This window comes from Phytophthora sojae, assembly GCF_000149755.1.
Source record: "Phytophthora sojae unplaced genomic scaffold PHYSOscaffold_2, whole genome shotgun sequence".
Lineage (NCBI taxonomy): Eukaryota > Oomycota > Peronosporomycetes > Peronosporales > Peronosporaceae > Phytophthora > Phytophthora sojae.
Genome location: NW_009258116.1, coordinates 10,810,135 through 10,826,573, shown reverse-complemented (window position 1 = coordinate 10,826,573; position 16,439 = coordinate 10,810,135). Strand labels below are relative to the sequence as shown.

At 58.4% G+C, this 16,439-nt stretch overlaps 4 protein-coding genes across 4 annotated transcripts; 2 read left to right on the top strand and 2 right to left on the bottom strand.

The window, feature by feature from the left end:
• Window positions 1-8,278: 8,278 nt before the first annotated feature.
• On the top strand, window positions 8,279-8,521 carry PHYSODRAFT_478954 (hypothetical protein; the record flags this gene model as incomplete). The annotated part of the gene is made up of 2 exons (XM_009523208.1): window positions 8,279-8,359; window positions 8,390-8,521. Coding segments are annotated over 2 exons (213 nt in total), but the record flags the coding sequence as incomplete, so codon positions are not given.
• Window positions 8,522-10,759: 2,238 nt separating this feature from the next.
• PHYSODRAFT_481527 (hypothetical protein) lies at window positions 10,760-12,046 on the bottom strand (the record flags this gene model as incomplete). The annotated part of the gene is made up of 1 exon (XM_009523207.1): window positions 10,760-12,046. The coding sequence occupies one exon, from the start codon at window positions 12,044-12,046 to the stop codon at window positions 10,760-10,762; it is 1,287 nt and encodes a 428-aa protein (XP_009521502.1).
• A 509-nt stretch (window positions 12,047-12,555) lies between these two features.
• On the top strand, window positions 12,556-14,102 carry PHYSODRAFT_350265 (hypothetical protein; the record flags this gene model as incomplete). The annotated part of the gene is made up of 1 exon (XM_009523206.1): window positions 12,556-14,102. The coding sequence occupies exon 1, from the start codon at window positions 12,588-12,590 to the stop codon at window positions 14,100-14,102; it is 1,515 nt and encodes a 504-aa protein (XP_009521501.1). The 5' UTR covers window positions 12,556-12,587.
• A 208-nt stretch (window positions 14,103-14,310) lies between these two features.
• Window positions 14,311-15,591, bottom strand: PHYSODRAFT_480634 (hypothetical protein; the record flags this gene model as incomplete). The annotated part of the gene is made up of 1 exon (XM_009523205.1): window positions 14,311-15,591. The coding sequence occupies one exon, from the start codon at window positions 15,589-15,591 to the stop codon at window positions 14,311-14,313; it is 1,281 nt and encodes a 426-aa protein (XP_009521500.1).
• Between the last annotated feature and the right edge of the window lie 848 nt (window positions 15,592-16,439).

Sequence of the window (16,439 nt, the reverse complement as noted above, 5' to 3'; positions counted from 1 at the left end):
AATGCAACCACTCTCAGCATGTACGAGCGACTTCTCTCGACGCATCAGTTGGTGGCGTTCCAAGAGACGAAGTTCAACCAAGAAGACTCCATGCAGACCAACGACCATCACATCCGCACGGCTGACTCTGGGGCGCGCAGCTTCTGGTCCCACACTACGTCTGGCGTGTTCAACGAAATACGTGGTGTGGGCCTTGTGATGTCCTCCGCGTCCCCTTTCGGAGATGTAGAGGACCTCACGGCTCGCGTATCCAAACCTCAGCTCTGCAACCGTTATTTACTACTCAAAACCACCCTCGGTGACAAGCCGGTCTACATACATGTGGTGTACGCACCTGATGATCCCCGAGCACGTGGCGAATTCTTTCGTGCGTTACCTGTTGACTTCGACGACGACGGCGGCTCTGTTGACGGCGGAGATGGCGACAGCGGCGTGACGCACATCGTACTGGGCGACTTTAATGTCACGCTCAATGACAACTTGGACCAAGTTTCACCGTCCCTTAACCAGCATCGCCCCGGCCGGGCGGAACTTTGTGATTGGATGGACGCGCTAGGGCTGATGGATGCCTGGCGCTACGTGAACCCGGACGTCCGTGACTTCACCGGGCCGACGCGAACAAATCGGATCGACTACTGCTTCCTCACGGTGGACCTGCTACCGTACCATCTGGCAACCGTTCATCACGTACGGGACCGCAAGTGGCATCATGAAGATCACATCCCGGTGGAATTCAGGCTTCAGGCCAAGTTCTTACCTAAGATGAAACGCGCCCCCTGGCGCTGCCCGACTTGGCTTCTTCGCAACTCCGACGTCCAGAAACATCTGATTGCATCGGCAGAAGCTCTCGCCGACCGCATCAAGATCTTCCCGGGTGCGAACCCTGGCTGCCTTCTGGATGAGCACAAGCGTGTCGACTGTATCTACCTGCGACGGAAATGGTTAGAGCTTCGGAATGCTGACGCGAGAGCAATGGCTGCGAAGGTGGAAGCGGCAAACGACGCTACTGACCTCTTCAACGTCGCGCCTACGGAGGAAAACAAGACAGCGTTAGACCAAGCAAAAGAAGATCTCAAAGCGTACCGAGCTTCAATCAAGGAACGCAATGAGTTCAAGAAATTCGCAGCGGACTTACACCAGAGCGAACGCGCCACGAAGTACTTTTTCCGGGCACCGCAGAAGGACTATCTTCGATCGCCTATTACCGAGCTGCAACAAGACGACGGGACCGTGACGGAAGACCCGGCCAAGATCGCGGAAGGTCATCGCCGCTATTGGGGGAAGCTCTTCCAGTCGACCTCTCCGGATCTCAAGTCTTCTCGATCAGCTACGTACCAACCATTACGGCTCGCCAAGCTGCTTAAGGACACGGTGGCCAAACTTACGTCTGCCCAACAAGCAATGCTGGACGCGCCGCTGACGGCGCACGATTTCTACCTGGCCATCACGAAGTCGAAGAACGAGAAAGCCCCGGGACCGGACGGACTGCCGATTGAATACTACCAGGTGGCTCCCGACTTGTGGGCGAGCATCTACGTGGTCATACACGGCTTCCAGTTAGCCAAGGGCCAGATGACCAAGTTTCAACGGCGCGCTCATCTGTCGCTGCTGTACAAGGCTGGTGACAGGCCCTTACCGGAGAACTATCGGCCCCTTACGCTCCTGAACCACGATGCGAAGCTGGCGCCAAAGATTCTGGCTCAACGACTTGGGGAGGTTCTACCTGCAATCATACACGAAGATCAGAAGGGGTTTGTTCCCGGACGCTCCATCAGGCACCTCCTCCTCCAGTTTCAGGACCTTCAAGAGATCTGCCGCGCCCGATACCCGGACGCCTGCGCTGTTCTCCTGGACTTCGCCAAAGCCTTCGACAGTGTCCTGTGGCCAGCTCTGGACATGGTCCTTCAACACTTCGGAATCGGCGCCACGTTCGAGCGTGGGTGAAGACTTTCTACCATCAGACTTCAGTCAGTCCGTTGCTGAACAACTCGCCTGGCGACCCGTTCCTTCTGGGGGCCGGCGTTAGGCAGGGCGACCCACTCTCCCCAGGTTTATTCGTGGTGTTCGTGGAGCCGCTCTTGAACTTTCTGCGGGCGCGGCTTTCCAGTCGCGGGTTAGCTGTTGAACACATATCGCTGCCTCACTTGCTGATGGCTTTTGCCGACGATTGCACTGGGCTACTGCGGGACGTCAACGACGCGACCACGTTTATCGGCCTTGTCCAAGAGTATGCAGACGCCGCCGGTCTCCGACTCAACGTGAAGAAGACATGCATTATGCCCTTCACACGTCATGTATCAAAGGCTAAGCTGGCTCACCTTCAGCAGTCGACTGCCCTCAAGGTGTTGGGCGTCACAGACACGGTGAAACTACTGGGTATTCTACAGGGCGCGTCGGTTACCGATGACCAACGGCTCGACGCGGTGATTGCTAAGGTTCGGGCTCGGTGTGCCATTTGGAAGTATCGGGTGAGGACGCTTCGCGGCAAAGTGGTTCTACTTCAAAGTATTATCCTACCTCTACTCTGGTACACAGCCGCCGTGACCCCGGTCACCCCGGCGGTGGTTACGAAGATGAACATCATTGTCCGCAATTTCGTCCACGGCCAGGATACCGATCTCGATACGGCTGCGGCGGGCAAGTTCGAGCAGGATTGGATCTACACAAGTGTGGACAAGGGCGGCCTCGGTCTCAAACCGATCAAGGTCTTCACCCAAGCGATGCATCTCAAGTGCCTCCAAGACGCCATTGCAGCTACAAACGCGACTGGGAATGCTCCGCGCTGGTTCGCACCTGCGCTGGACTTATTCACAGTAGCGCTCGGCTCTCTCGGCTCCGGGTTCGATATTCTCTACGCTAACCTACGCGGCTTGCAATGGGCGCCGTTGACCAAGTACTGGCGAGTTACGCTACGGTTGTGGTCGGACCTTACCATCTCCCATGGGACAACGGAGTGGAAACGCAACGTGCAGACGATGCCGCTCTGGTTCAACATCTTCTTTTCGTTTGGGAAGGCGAGGACCCCTCTCAGCGAGGTGAGCTCGACGACCAACAGTGCGCTCAAGGCTCTCGGCTTCAATCGCCTACGTGATTACGTCTACTACCATGGTGACTATGCTACGGCGGAACTGCTACATGGTCTACTGTCGGAAGATCTATTCGCCCGACCGCACTCGAAGACCCGGCTGATCAACGATACGATGGCTCGCTTCAATTTGGTTACGCCTCTGGATGGCCCGCTCATCGGGCCAACTCGTGCGGACCACGTGGAAGCGGCTTTTCACGATTGGCATCTCGACGGGACACCGGTGATGGAAATGAAGAACAAACACTTCGTACGACTACTATTGAAGGCGCGTACGGACCCGAAGATCCCCACGCTCGCGTTGGAACAACTCGGCCTCAGTGACTTTACGCCCGCGGAAGATACATGGAACAGGGAGATCTTGTGGGATCGCCATGTCTTGCCAGTCTGCGCGGACCTTAAGTTTCGGCTTCAGCACAATGCTCTTGGCTTTCGCTACAAGTTCGCATGGCGCACGCAAGTTACTACGTCTACGACTTGCGTCCACGACTGCCCTACCACAGAGAATGCTTTGCATCTCTTTTGGGACTGTGCCGTGGCCCGCTATCAATGGGACTTTTACCTGCGGCCGTTTCAAGAACTCATTGACGGAGCATTCGATTGGCGTCTGGTTCTCTTCCCGAGTTCTATTCGACTTCAACTCTCTACGGTTCGAGTTTATGGAGACTATGCACTTCAGGCTATCTTCAATTTTGTTCGATGCTGTGTTCTACGGGCACTTTGGCTTCATCGCAACAAGCGGCTGTACAACCCGTCTGTCACGACTTCGGCACCCTTTGTCACGCATCACGCGCTGGCCTACATCCGCCTACATCTACACAAGTTTCGATCAATGGCAACTGGAAAAGGAAAGGAGAAATGGGTGAGAGCAACGGATTTTATTACGGATGGATATGGTTTGGAGCGAATTACTACGTCTACTTCTACGGGCACGACTTCAGCGAGTGCAACTGACGGCGTCGTGCCATCGTCAGTGCAAGTGAGTGACGCTTAGTGAAAAGCCAGCCCACCACGTCAAGGTGGTCACTCGTCGGACCGGGAAGAGACACCCGGATTGCTCGGGGTGCCCCGAGAACGCGTCAACCTCCCCAAGGGAGGCTCAAACTACCTGTGGGTCTGGTAAAATGCGGCTTCATCACCTAGGCGTTCCACGGCCCAAGCTATCCCCCGCAAGTCGATTGAAAGCGACAAGTTCGACGACTCAAGGTGCTTTCACGCGGAATGGAACCGCGGCTGACCGTCTCCCTTTCAGGACGGCCACACTTTGAGAGTCTCCCCGAACCCACTCCAACCTAGATCCGATCAAGTCGAATCCGCCAGCCTCCCCCCGCTACAACGAGCAGGTTCGACCGTACTGCACAATGTGCAAGCTCCACCCACGATTCATCTCAAGCATGCGGCATTAGGGACCCCACGCGAGGACTACCTGCGTAAGTGACGACTCCTCTCGCTCCACGCACGAATTGCAACACCAACGCCACCGCTGAGTTTCCTAGGCTCAACAGATCCTCGATGCCAACCCCCTTGCAGATTGAGACTCATCCGTTTTGCCCGACGAGAACCTGGTCCGGATCGCGAAGCGTTTCTTCTACTCGCCCGGCGGCCCCAAGGTGTCTGGACGATTTTCATCATGACCTATCAAGGTCGGTCCCGACTCCCTGCCGCGCCGTTTGAGGGCTCACTCCATGCCACAAGTCGTCTGGAAGACTTTGTGTCAAGGTCGGTCAGACCCATCCAGATGATGACTTGTCACACTTCGTGACTGCTTCGCAATCCCACTCGCCAGCCAACTCCTTTATCGCCCGCAGCAGAACAGCCAAGCCCAAGCTCGTCCAAGCCGAAGCCAGACAAACAAGAACCCAGCCATTCCGCCGCAAACTTCCGGAATCGGCCATTGATCATCTCACGTTGTTCTCGTCGACGTCTCGAGTACACCAAGATGCTTTACGCCGCCATACGTTCGTTTTTTCGGCTGCTCACCGAATAACGCCAACCCATGACGGAGCTCTCCCGGTGCGACGAACTGTCTTAGTTCCAGGCACAGACGTTTCCAGCCGACCACTCCCCCGGTCCGACCGTACTGCGTCAGCGACTCTGAAGCTGCAGCCACCTTTGTCGTGTGGACATCTGCCTCCCCCCGCTCACCCGGGCAGGAATCAGACTGCGCTTCGTCGTCTCATTAAATTCGCACGCCCAGGCCGAAGCCCCGACGCTGATACTCGTTTCCAAGTTCTTCGACATCATGACATCTCCAGGTTGGTATTCTGTGTCCCCCTCTCATCCCAGGGCGGAACTCAGGCCGCAACTCGAAGAATCTCTCAAGAACACACGTCCGGACCGAAGTCAAGACTACGTTCTTCAACGACTGCTACAACACGCTGCGCCCCCCGTAAGGTTGAAGTCTACATCCAGCCCCCATCCCCCTCTCGCCAGGACAGGAATTGGAATATACTACGCAAGCTCGCAATCAAGATCAACGGATCAGTGCCCAAGACCGAAGTCCTGGACCCATCTCCACCAGGTTTCCAGCCGGGGTTTGTACCCCCAGAAATCCAGAGCGCACTGGACCATGCATCGCAGGCCGGAAGCTGTTTTTTAGAGAGGAGGTCTCCTCTATAAACGCTAGCCTCTTGCGGAGAATTCTCCCCGCGTTCTACATATTTGCTACTTTAGGTTTGGAATTAAGTCAATGTAATCAACATTCCCAGCGGACTGCTGGAAGTCGATGATTCTCGACTTTGTCTTCGGACTTCCGGCCGATGACCGTGGCAACACTGGTGTTGTTGCCTTCGTGTGCCGTCTGAGCAAGATGGTCCACTTTGCTCCAGTTCGTGACACCGTCACTGGCGACGAGGTCGCTCGCCTGTTCATGGACTGTGTCTTCCGACACCACGGTCTGCCCGAGACCATTGTCTCTGATCGAGACCCGCGGTTCACCGCTACGTTCTGGCAGACGCTGTTTCGCCTTCTCGGCACACGACTGTCGATGTCGACGGCGGACCACCCGCAGACGGATGGCCAGACGGAGCGCGTCAATCGCGTGATCGAAGACACGCTCTGCAGTATCTGCGCGGAGATGTCCCGCTCTTGGGCTGATCGCTTGCCCATGGTTGAGTTCGCACTCAACAATGCGGTACATGCATCGACGGGCTTTACGCCCTTTTACCTCAACGGGTTGCGCCACCCTCAGGTACCGCTCACATTACGAGGCAGTACCGGGGCTTTGGTCCTACGTGGGGGAGAGGCTCGGAAAACCTTTTTGTGGTGTAGTGCCCAGCGAGGAAGCGGGCACGTCGGCGTTGGTGAAAGAAGGCGCCGAGACGAATGCTGATGGATGCGGATGATGAACTCGACGCAGTTGATGAAACGCGACGCGATTGATGGGGGCGACGCGCGGCAGAGGTCGACGGAAAGTCGACGCGGGTGATGGGCCGCGAGACACAGCGACAGAGTCCAACTCGACGCGTAATCATCCGACGAGTCGACCAGCGCCCCGTCTCTGCAAAACGCGTCGACCCTAATCCCCGCCGAGCAAGACGCGCCGAGTAAGACGCGCCGGCAAAACGCGCCGACCAAAACGCGTCGAGGTAAGATCTTGATTACGCCACGCAAATCAGGTTGAAGGACGGCAGTGCAAGCACGACAGAAGTAGGGATAGGCACAGAACGATAGGCTTAGCAAGCAGTAGTACGGAGTAGCCAGTAGCTAGGGCATAGGATAGGGTAAGGACTCAGTCCCGAAATTTCTCTGAACCACAAAGACCTCCCGTCTTCTCCGAGGTTCCAGGGGGACCACCAAGCGCCGGCAAGTAGAGCCGCCTCGATATCGCGGCCCCCCGTCGTTTGCTGGTTCGGGTGCTCACCCCCCACAGACCCGTGCTGGAACAAAGGCACGTTAAACGTATACCGTTTAGGTGGGCGCCCGATAACGCGCTGCCTAAGCGAAGGACCGCACTGGCCTGATAACCGCCGTGCACAAGACCCCCCGTGTAGGCCCGATAACGCCACACAAGCCCCAGGAAACGCCGGCCCGATAACGCCGCACACCCGACGGGAACGTCGAGGAAACGCCGGCCCGATAACGCCGCACGCCCAAGGCTGCTCGACGACGCCCTACGACAAGGAACAAGCGTCAACACAAGCACCCCCAACTCCGAAGCCTGCGAAGACTTGGGCCTGTATTTCGAAGATACGCTACTCCAACAACCGGGAATAATTTGCTCGGCGCGACCGCTATCCAGACGCGCCGAGTTTGTGCGAGATCGCATTCGCGAGATTTCTGCGAGGGCGCTACTCCACATTTTCCTCCCAAGTCTCGGACGTGAGTCCAGCCACCTTGCGGAAGCAACTGTCCTCGTTTGCCGAAGACAGGCTGGACATAATCAGCAGGGTGCGAGACACCATGGCGCAAGCCCAAGATAAACAGAAGGAGTAGTCTGACCGAAATGGAAGAGGAAACATGAACGTGTTTAAGGTTGGAGATTTAGTTCTCCTAGATACTAGAAACCTACCTCTAAACACTGTTAGCTCGGTCGAGAGCAACAAGCTGAAGCACCGCTTCATTGGACCCTTCACGGTCCTCAGCCGGCATGGCGCGGCGTACACCATAGACTTGCCCAAGTCGATGACGACTCACCCGACGTTTTACGTGGGTCGTCTTAAGAGGTACCATGACCCTCTGGCTCTGGCTGCCCCGCAGGAAGCGGTGGGTGGCCCGGTGGAGAAGAGCGCAGCTCCTCGAAGCGCGGCGTCGGGTCGCGGTAAGGCGCCTAATACGTGCGCTGGTCGTAAGACGGTGCGGCGTACATCGGAGCAGCATACGCAGGGGCCCCGAACGAGCCCTGGCCAAACTGGGCCTGATACGAGTGGGGCTGCTGCTGCTCCGGATACGGCGCGTGGCCATGAAGCTCGGCCCGAAGGCCAGCGAGCTGGTTTCGCAGCGAGTCGTAAGACGACAGGTCGGCTCGACGATCCACACGGCCATGGAGACTGAGAGTTTCTTGATAGAGCGAGGCAACATCCTCACGGAGCCGCTCCACGGCACCAGGCTGGCCAGCACGAGCGACAGCCTCGCCACCAAGGCCGACGCCAAGCGCGATCTCGAGGACGTACACACGGTCCCGGAGAAGACGAATCTCCTCTTGCTGCAGGGCCACCACCTGACTCGGGGCCCCAGCATACGGCTGCGTCGCCTCAGGCTCGTAGCCATGGCCGTGCGAGGCCACCGCCGGCCCTCCTTGATCGTAATGGGCAGATCCACTACCACGTGGAACGAGTCGTCCGGGAGCGGCGGCTCCATGGCTAGCGCCAGCTGCTCGTGAAGTGGAGGGGTTACCCTGAGTCGGATAACTCGTGGGAGCCCGTTGAGCAGCTCCAGGCAGACTGCCCGAAGGCTGTTGCGATATGGGACGAGAAGCAGCGGCAGCTTCGTAAGTAGTCCTTGGCTTATTGGCCGGTACCCGGGGCACGGTAGCAGACGTAGTCGCACCACGCCCACGCTCTTCACGAGCTTTGGCTCTCGCCTCTTGCTTCAGCTCGTCCATCTTCGAGTGGAGCTTGCGCTTGCTCACAAGTTGAGTGAACTCGATGCGGAGCTCGCGCACGTCCAGGATTGCGGACAGAGTGCGATCCTCACGGAGTTCTTTGAACTCTTGGTCGGAATACCCTTTGCGCTGGACGTAGCGCCAGAAGAGGTCTTCCACCTCACTCCAGGTCATGTTGTCATTCGGCTTGACCCAGTGGAAACCCCACACAGGATGGAGTCCACCCTTGTCCTCCGGCTTCTTGCGAAGCGTGGTGAACTCCTTCAGTGTGGGCTTGTGTGGTGCTAGTAGCACACACCGGGCGACTTCAACGTCGCCAAGAAAGAGTGGCTCTTTCTCAACAGGAGCACGCTCATAGGAACCCCTCGAGGTGTACCCACCGATAAGGCCACGAGGAGCCGAGAGCTTCTCCAACAGCGCTGGCGCACCAGTGCCAGGCTCGGGTGGGAAGTAGCCCTGCGGGTACGTGGCATCCCCGCCTGAAGAAGACTCGATGGCAGTCGTGGCAGTCGGCTGCCTGGCATACGCACCCGAGCTAGCAGCGTGGTATTGCTGCTGCTGCTCGTCGAGGTTGTTGGAGAGCTCCTTGGGCTCGTGGACGGCACCCTCCTCGTCCTCAGACTCCGAGTCGATGAACTGCTTGGAGCTGAAGCCGCGAGGCGACCTGGAAGCTGAACGCTTCTTCGCCTTGGCCTCGGCGGCCTTCGCAGCGGCAGCCGCTTTCGACGCTTGGGCACGCTCACGACCTTGTGCCAGCGTCAGATGCTTGGATGCCAGCACCTCCTTGGGCTTGGAGCCCGCGTCGCTCGGCGACTTCTCGGCCACGACCCCAGCGTCGGTCATGGCGACTTCGTCGTGCGACTGCTTGCTGTCGCCTGGGCCGGACTCGGCGTCCTCCGCCTCCTTCTCTGACGAGGCCTTTGCGTCGGCCGAGGCGTTGCGTGCGTGCTGCCCTCCGAGACGTTATCGTCGTCGGGTGAACTCTCACCGGAGTACTGGACCATCGTGCAGTCAAAGACGGCGGCTTCCCAGTCGCGATCCGGGCTTTTATGGCCCCGAGGACTCTCCTCCTTGCCTTGCGCGGCGTCAGGAGACTTGCTCCGAGCCCCGGCCTGACGGCCACTCTTCGGCGTGCTGCTACGAGAGCGCACCACCTCCTCGGCCGCCTTCGTGGCCTCCATCAGCGCGGACGACTCGTCCTTGGCCTTGGCCGCCCTGGCCTTCGGCCCTACGGCCCGCGGTTTCGGAGGTGCTTTCGCACTGCGCGCACTGCGCTTTGGAGGCATGCTTGCGGTCGACGTGGAGACCCTGCGGCTTGCTCGGCGATGCGCCAGTTGCTCTGTGAGGTCCGGGAGCCGAGGCGCCAGAGCTCGCGCCATTGTCGATGGATTTCGACTTTGCGAGTAAAATGTGAGTCGCCGGCGTAACCTCGCTTTGATTGGTCGATAATATCGAATCTAAGTGGGGGAGGATGTAACGGGGTTACATGGAATAGTGACCCTGTCATTATTCCGGGATGGCTACATCGGTCACTCCCCTCAGAGCCAACAGATACATTTTGTATGACACAAACTATAGGGAACTTAGGATTTGTATGCAGGCCAAATCTGTACCAACCTATAAATACATTCAGTCTTAGATCTACCGCTTTTCAAGTCAAGTCGTCCCCTTCAGACCAGGGACACGTGAACGGCTGTTCACTTGGAGTTTGTATACTCCTGCTTCCTCTGTTAAGAAATACTGTGTGCCCCGTCACAACAATTCACGTAATTTGGACGACGCGAAACAAGCATATATTCGAAGACCGGCCTCCTCTGGAGGCGACCAAGGCCCTCTATCGAGTTTATTCCGTTAGTGTGCACTTCCGCTCCCTTCTTCGGTCGTCGAACTTCGAGGCCACTTCCAACCCCAAGTCACAACGCAACCGGGCAGTGGTCGGGTCAGGCGCCGCTGCCGCCACTCCTCTGCACGAGGTCTCAGTTGAACTCAACGTGAAGTCCGTCGCATTCCCAGTTGCAGCTTTGCCGCACAATGGAGGATGGACCTGCCGGGCATGAACGACAAGGACTTCCGAGCAGTAACTTTCAATGTTGGTGGGTGGATCGACTACAGTGTAGCAGTGTTGAACGGACCTAGGGCCCCGACTCGGGGCCAGCATTTACAGCGTCAGCACGCAGCACCCGCGCGAGATGCTTCGCAGCGAATGCACAAGCGTTCCCGATTCCTTTATCCGCTGTAGGACATATCGACGCCGGAAACATGACCGCATCGTGCACCATGTTCTGCAAGAAGTCAAACTCCACGTTTGCCACGCCCTCCGCTTCCGCCTTCGCCTTGAAACGCAGTCCTTGCTCGTAGAACCGCTCCAAAGTCCCCCATTGAAGGAAGATTGGTGGTAGATCACGGAGACTGTGGGTAATGGGGGACACCATCCGCCGTTGGTCCGCATCCGTGACGTTGCGCAGGTACAACGGAATGCAGTTATCCAGGAAGCTGTCAGTCAACAAACAGTAAGGAGTCTTCTCCTCAGCGCCAACGCTAGCAAAGTCCACGACCGGCGAGTAGCACAGCGCTGCTGCGGGCTGCAGTTCCGGGCTCTCCTTACGCAGTCGCATACAGTTCGTGATGGCCATCTCAGCCCCCGCACTGTCACCACTCAATACAACGTGGTTCGCGGCGATATGCTCGTGTTCCAGGACGTACTTGAACACGTCGAAGCAATCGTTCAAGGCGGTCGGGTACAGATACTCGGGGGCCATGCGGTACCTCGCCAGCAGCACGTCCACAGACACGTCCACACTGTACTGCTTCTTCAGAATTTGTTTGAGCTTGGTGTGGGTCTTGTTCCCCAGCTCCACGTTCAGCAATGGGTCGGAGACGCAGTAGCCCCCACCATGGAAGTGGATGACCACTACGTGGTGCTGCTTCTTCTCGGGATCTCGCAGCCACGTGTGCTCCAAGTTGTTGGCCACCAACTTCTCGGGGACCGTGCCATGCTCACGACAACTTGGCCCCAGAGTCTTCTCGCCGTACGACTTGACCGGCCCTCGCACCCGCTGAGCGTTTTCATTCACGATGACCCGACCGTATTCACTGAAGATGTAGCGCGTCATGCCAATCGCTAGTTCAAGGGTGAACGTCCACTCGGGCAACGTCGGCTTGAAACCCCGGAAGGTGTACGAGCTCAGCAACGTGAGCCACTTGAGCTGCAGCTTGATGGCGACGAACGGGATCGACACGACCGAGGTAGTGAGGAGGCTTCCAGTGTAGCAGAATCCGACGAAAAGCCCCACGAACGCGATGGCGAGCGTCAGAAGCAGGAGCGGGATGGCGAGATAGAGCGCATCGAAGTACAGCAACAGGTTCCCAACCAGAATCACGTGAAGGCCGATCTCCACGAAGACACCGCGCAGGGTCATTTCCTTGTCGCGAGGAAGCAGCGGAAGGAAGAATGAGGAGCAAAGGAGGCACCAACGGACGGCGCTCCGCCCCTCCCGATGGATCCACCGGGCTTCCACAACTCTTCATGCTTCGAGTGGTTCAAGGTGGCGTGGAGCATCAGCGGGTGCCGCTGGATCCAACTCAAAGTGCAGTTGCTCCATGCAACGCGTTACTCAAAGTGGATGATGCTCACGGTCGGTGACCATCCATCTTCTGCTGGGTTTTGGCGTAAGTTCCAATAACTTCCTTGGGGGCTTCATGAGGAGTTGGATGGCGATAGCAGCTATCATAGCTAACAAGAAGCGTTGCCTTCGACTTCGGCATGGAACAACGATGAAGGAGCGATAGAAGTCGCTCAAGCTTGCAATGCCATGGCAGTCGTCACTGCCGATAGTCTTTGTGGGCCATTATCTGGCCAAATACAAACCTCAAGTCATTTATTGACTATATTTCGTACTTACTGTTATTATAATTGCGTGTATAGTGATCTCAAGTCAATTCACCGCCTCGCCGACAGCCATGCCGAAGGACGAGGCGCTGGCCGTGGAGCCGGCGAGAGATGACGAGCTGCACGAGCTGCAGCAGCACCTGCAGCTCGAGGCGTTCGGCGGCAAGTACCTGACGGCGCAGGAGATCCTGCTGCAGCAGCTGTTCCAGAGCGTGGCGGACGCGGCGGACGCGCAGGCCTCGGAGCTGAGCGTGTTGGCCCCTGCCGGCACCGGCGCGTCCCCCAAGGTGGCAAGCGCCGCAACACTGAGCCGCAAGAGCTCGCTGGGTGCCATGGGGAAAGGAGGCGGCGCCACGCCCCCGTCCGCGACGACGCCCAAGCGCCAGGTCTCGTCGGACAGAGCCCGAGTGCAGAGCTTCCTGGCGCAGCGCTCGTCGGCCGGTAGTGCTGCTGCTGCCGGCACTGGGGCTGCCGGTGCCGGTACCAAGCCGGCCATGTCGGCAGTGGAGAGGGCCAAGCTGCTCATGGCCAAGAAGGCGGGAGGACCCAGAGCTGCCGGCAGCGCCACGGCCGTCAAGCGGACCAACCCGTTGACGGACATCTTGAGGGGCGGCTCCGGCAGCGTCGTGGGCGGCGTGCACAGCGTCAAGAAGCCCCGGACCGCCAGGAGCGACAAGCCGGGCGAGATCAAGATCCAGGGAGGGCGCACATCCATCCAGCTGCCGCTCGAGAGCTTCCTCCGCAGCGAGGACTGGGACTCGGCCACCGGCACGCCGCTGGACCTCGTGCTGCCGGAAGTGGCCTTTGCCACAAATAACACGCTGATCATCCACGCCACGCTGCCGCCCAGGTCGTCTCGCTGCTGCTTCAACGTCAGCACGCAGTCCAGCATGCTCAGCGGCGCGCCGTACCCCGGAACGGTGCTGTACCACTTCAACCCGCGACGTCAGAGGGGAGGACACATTATCCAGAACAGCAACATTGACGGACGCTGGGGCTGCTCGCAGCCGCTGCCTCGGTTCCCCTTGGCATTCGGAGAGCCGTTCACGCTGCGACTAACGGTTGTACCGACCGGCTTCCTCGTGTTCATTGAGGAGATCTTCCAGGACGAGTTCAAGCACCGCGTCCCGATCCGCGAAGGAGAAAACCTGGTACTCACGGTCCCCACTCGTGACGAGAACGGCAACCCGGAGGGAGTTATTGTGCACAGTGTGTGGTGGGGTCACGCCGAGGTGCCGCCGAATCTGGACACCCGTCGGCGGGGCAGCAACGGAGGGTACCGACCGCGCGGATTCGACGGAGACCGTGGTGGCTATCGTGGTGGGAATGGTGGACGAGGTGGCTTCCACCCCGCTCCTCACCCGTACGAGGTGTACGTGGGCAACCTCCCGCAGGGCACCTCGCGCGAAGAGCTGTCGTTCCTGTTCCAGTACCTGGGGTACGAAACGGTGCGCATCACAGCTCGCGGCTTTGGTTTCGTGACGCTACGAAGTGCGGAGGACATGAACCGAGCGGTGGAGGATCTGGACGGCAAGGAGTTTAACGGGATGAAGCTGCGCGTGTCCTGTGCTCTGCCTCCGAAGTGATAGGGCAGAGTACGGCAGCAACCAAGAGAGAATTGAATTCATGTGCAGACTTACTTGTTCTCGTGGTTGCGTGCTTGTTAGGTAGGCTGATAGTCGTGGTGTATCCTGTCCTGTGTCTTCGAAGCAGAAACCGATGCACAGAAATTGTATTCACGTTGTGGCTGTGCAGTGGCCTAAGAGAACTGAGTTTGACTTGTAGGCCTAGTACCTAGCACTCCGGTTCGGGCTCGGCGCTCAGCATTTCTGCTGCCAGCTTGGCAGCGAACTCGCAGCCATGGCGAATCCCTTCCTTCGCTGCAGGACTCACGTCCGTGGGCAGCATGACGGCGTCGTGGGGCATGTTCTCCAGGAAGTCCACCTCCCAGTTGGTCACGCCCTGCTCCTTGGCCTTGGCGATGATCCGCTTGCCTTGACCATAGAAGCGCTCGAGGGTCCCGTACTGGACGAACATGGGCGGGAGGTGACGCAGGTCGTGGTTGATAGGGGACGCCTTCAGACGCTCCTCCGGGTCCGTCACCTTGGCCAGGTACGTCTCGTGCACCGAGTCCACGAACTTGGCCGGCATGATGCAGAACGGCGTCTTCTCGTCGCCTCCCTTCTCCTCAAAGTCCACGCTCGGAGAGTACAGCAGACACGCGAGGGGAAGCTGCTCCGAGTTGTTGGCGTCCCGCATCCGCATGCAGTTGAAGAGCGACATCTTGGCGCCGGCACTGTCGCCGCTGAACAGGACGAGCTTGGGCGAGATGTTCTCGTGCTTCAGCACGTGCTGGTAGATCGTGAGGCAGTCGTCATCCGGTGTCGGGTACGGGTTCTCGGGGCTCTTGCGGTAGTTGGCCAGCAGCACGTCCACCGACACGTCGAGCTGGTACTTGTCCATGAGAATCTGCGTGAGCATCGTGTGCGTCTGGTTGGCCAGCTCCACGTCCTGCAGCGGGTGCGACATCGCGAAGCCTCCGCCGTGGAAGTGGATGACCACCACGCGCTGCTGCTTCTTGTCGGCGTCACGCAGCCACATGTGCTCCAGTCCGTTGGCCTCGAGCTTCTCGGGCACCGTCTTGTGTTGGCGGCAGTTGGACTTGAGGATCAGTCGCCCGTGCATGGCGAATGGCTCTCGGAGCAGCGCCGCGTTCTCGAAGGCGATGACCTCGCCGAACTCCTCGAACATGTAGCGCATCATGTTGCACGTGATCTCGAACGTGAGCGTCCATTGAGGGAAGCGCGGCTTGAGCCCGCGGCGGATGAAGGTGGCGATGGAGCAGCAGATATTGAGCTGCAGCTTAATGGCCGCGATCGGAGCTTCCAGCGGAGACCGCACCAACGTCCGACCCATGAAGCAAAAGCCGGCGAACACAGCCGCGTAGCCGAGCACCGACACAATAGCAGCGGTGGCGATCACGACCGTGAGACCGATGTGCATGACGTTGAAATAGGCCAGCAGCACGCCGACGAGGCCGCAGTACGTGCTGAGCGCGACCAACGACCCGCTCATGATGCTGGACGTCTACAGCGAGGGGGATAATGACAAAGTGGGTGGTCGTGGTCATGCAGCCACCGACCGATGACCTGCCACGGCTCTGCTTGCTGGCGTGGAGGGGTCCATCAGCGCGCTTCAACGCTTCTCTCCGATCCATCCCACTGCACCGCTCCATACGGAGCCGACACGGTCTCCGCCACACCTTCTACCCGTCTACTTCAAAAGTGGGCTCCCCCTAAAACGAGAGCCAAAAGTCGCACAAAATGGGCTCCCTCATGGTAAGTACGAGATCAAGGAGCCCTGGTTCGGGCTCCCCATTGGCTCCCCTCCAGGGCTCCCCAAATTTAGGCTAAATTATTTAGCTTCAAATCTATGACGGGCTCTTCATAGTAATATCTGATTGGCCAATTTTACCTAGACTTAAGGCGAGCAACTTCGCGTGATCGATCCCCACGCTAGAAGATCGAGCTCAAAGATCGCCACACTAGAAGATCTCGCGCCGCTCATATGTGTACAGCCGCTCCGAGGCCACCCCAGCGTCGCCGAGTCATTCCTCCCCCTCAAGGAGAAGCCCTGTTTCCTATGCCTTTTCAGGTTAGAACCTGGAGATACTTCAATGACGGCCAATCATCAGCGAGATATTTAACAAGGGCTCACAGTTCTGGAGGGCTCCTTTCACTTAACCTATTGAACTCAAGAGCCTAAGGGGCCCGAGCTCGCGACTTTTTGGGTTCACCCAAGAGCCCAGGAGCCCGGCTCTCCCCAGGGCTCGTAGAAGGTGTACTTGCCTGCTGATGGATACTTGGTGGCGGCGGTGACGGCGACGGCGACTCGCCGTGAAGATGGTGACTCCTCCGCCTGCA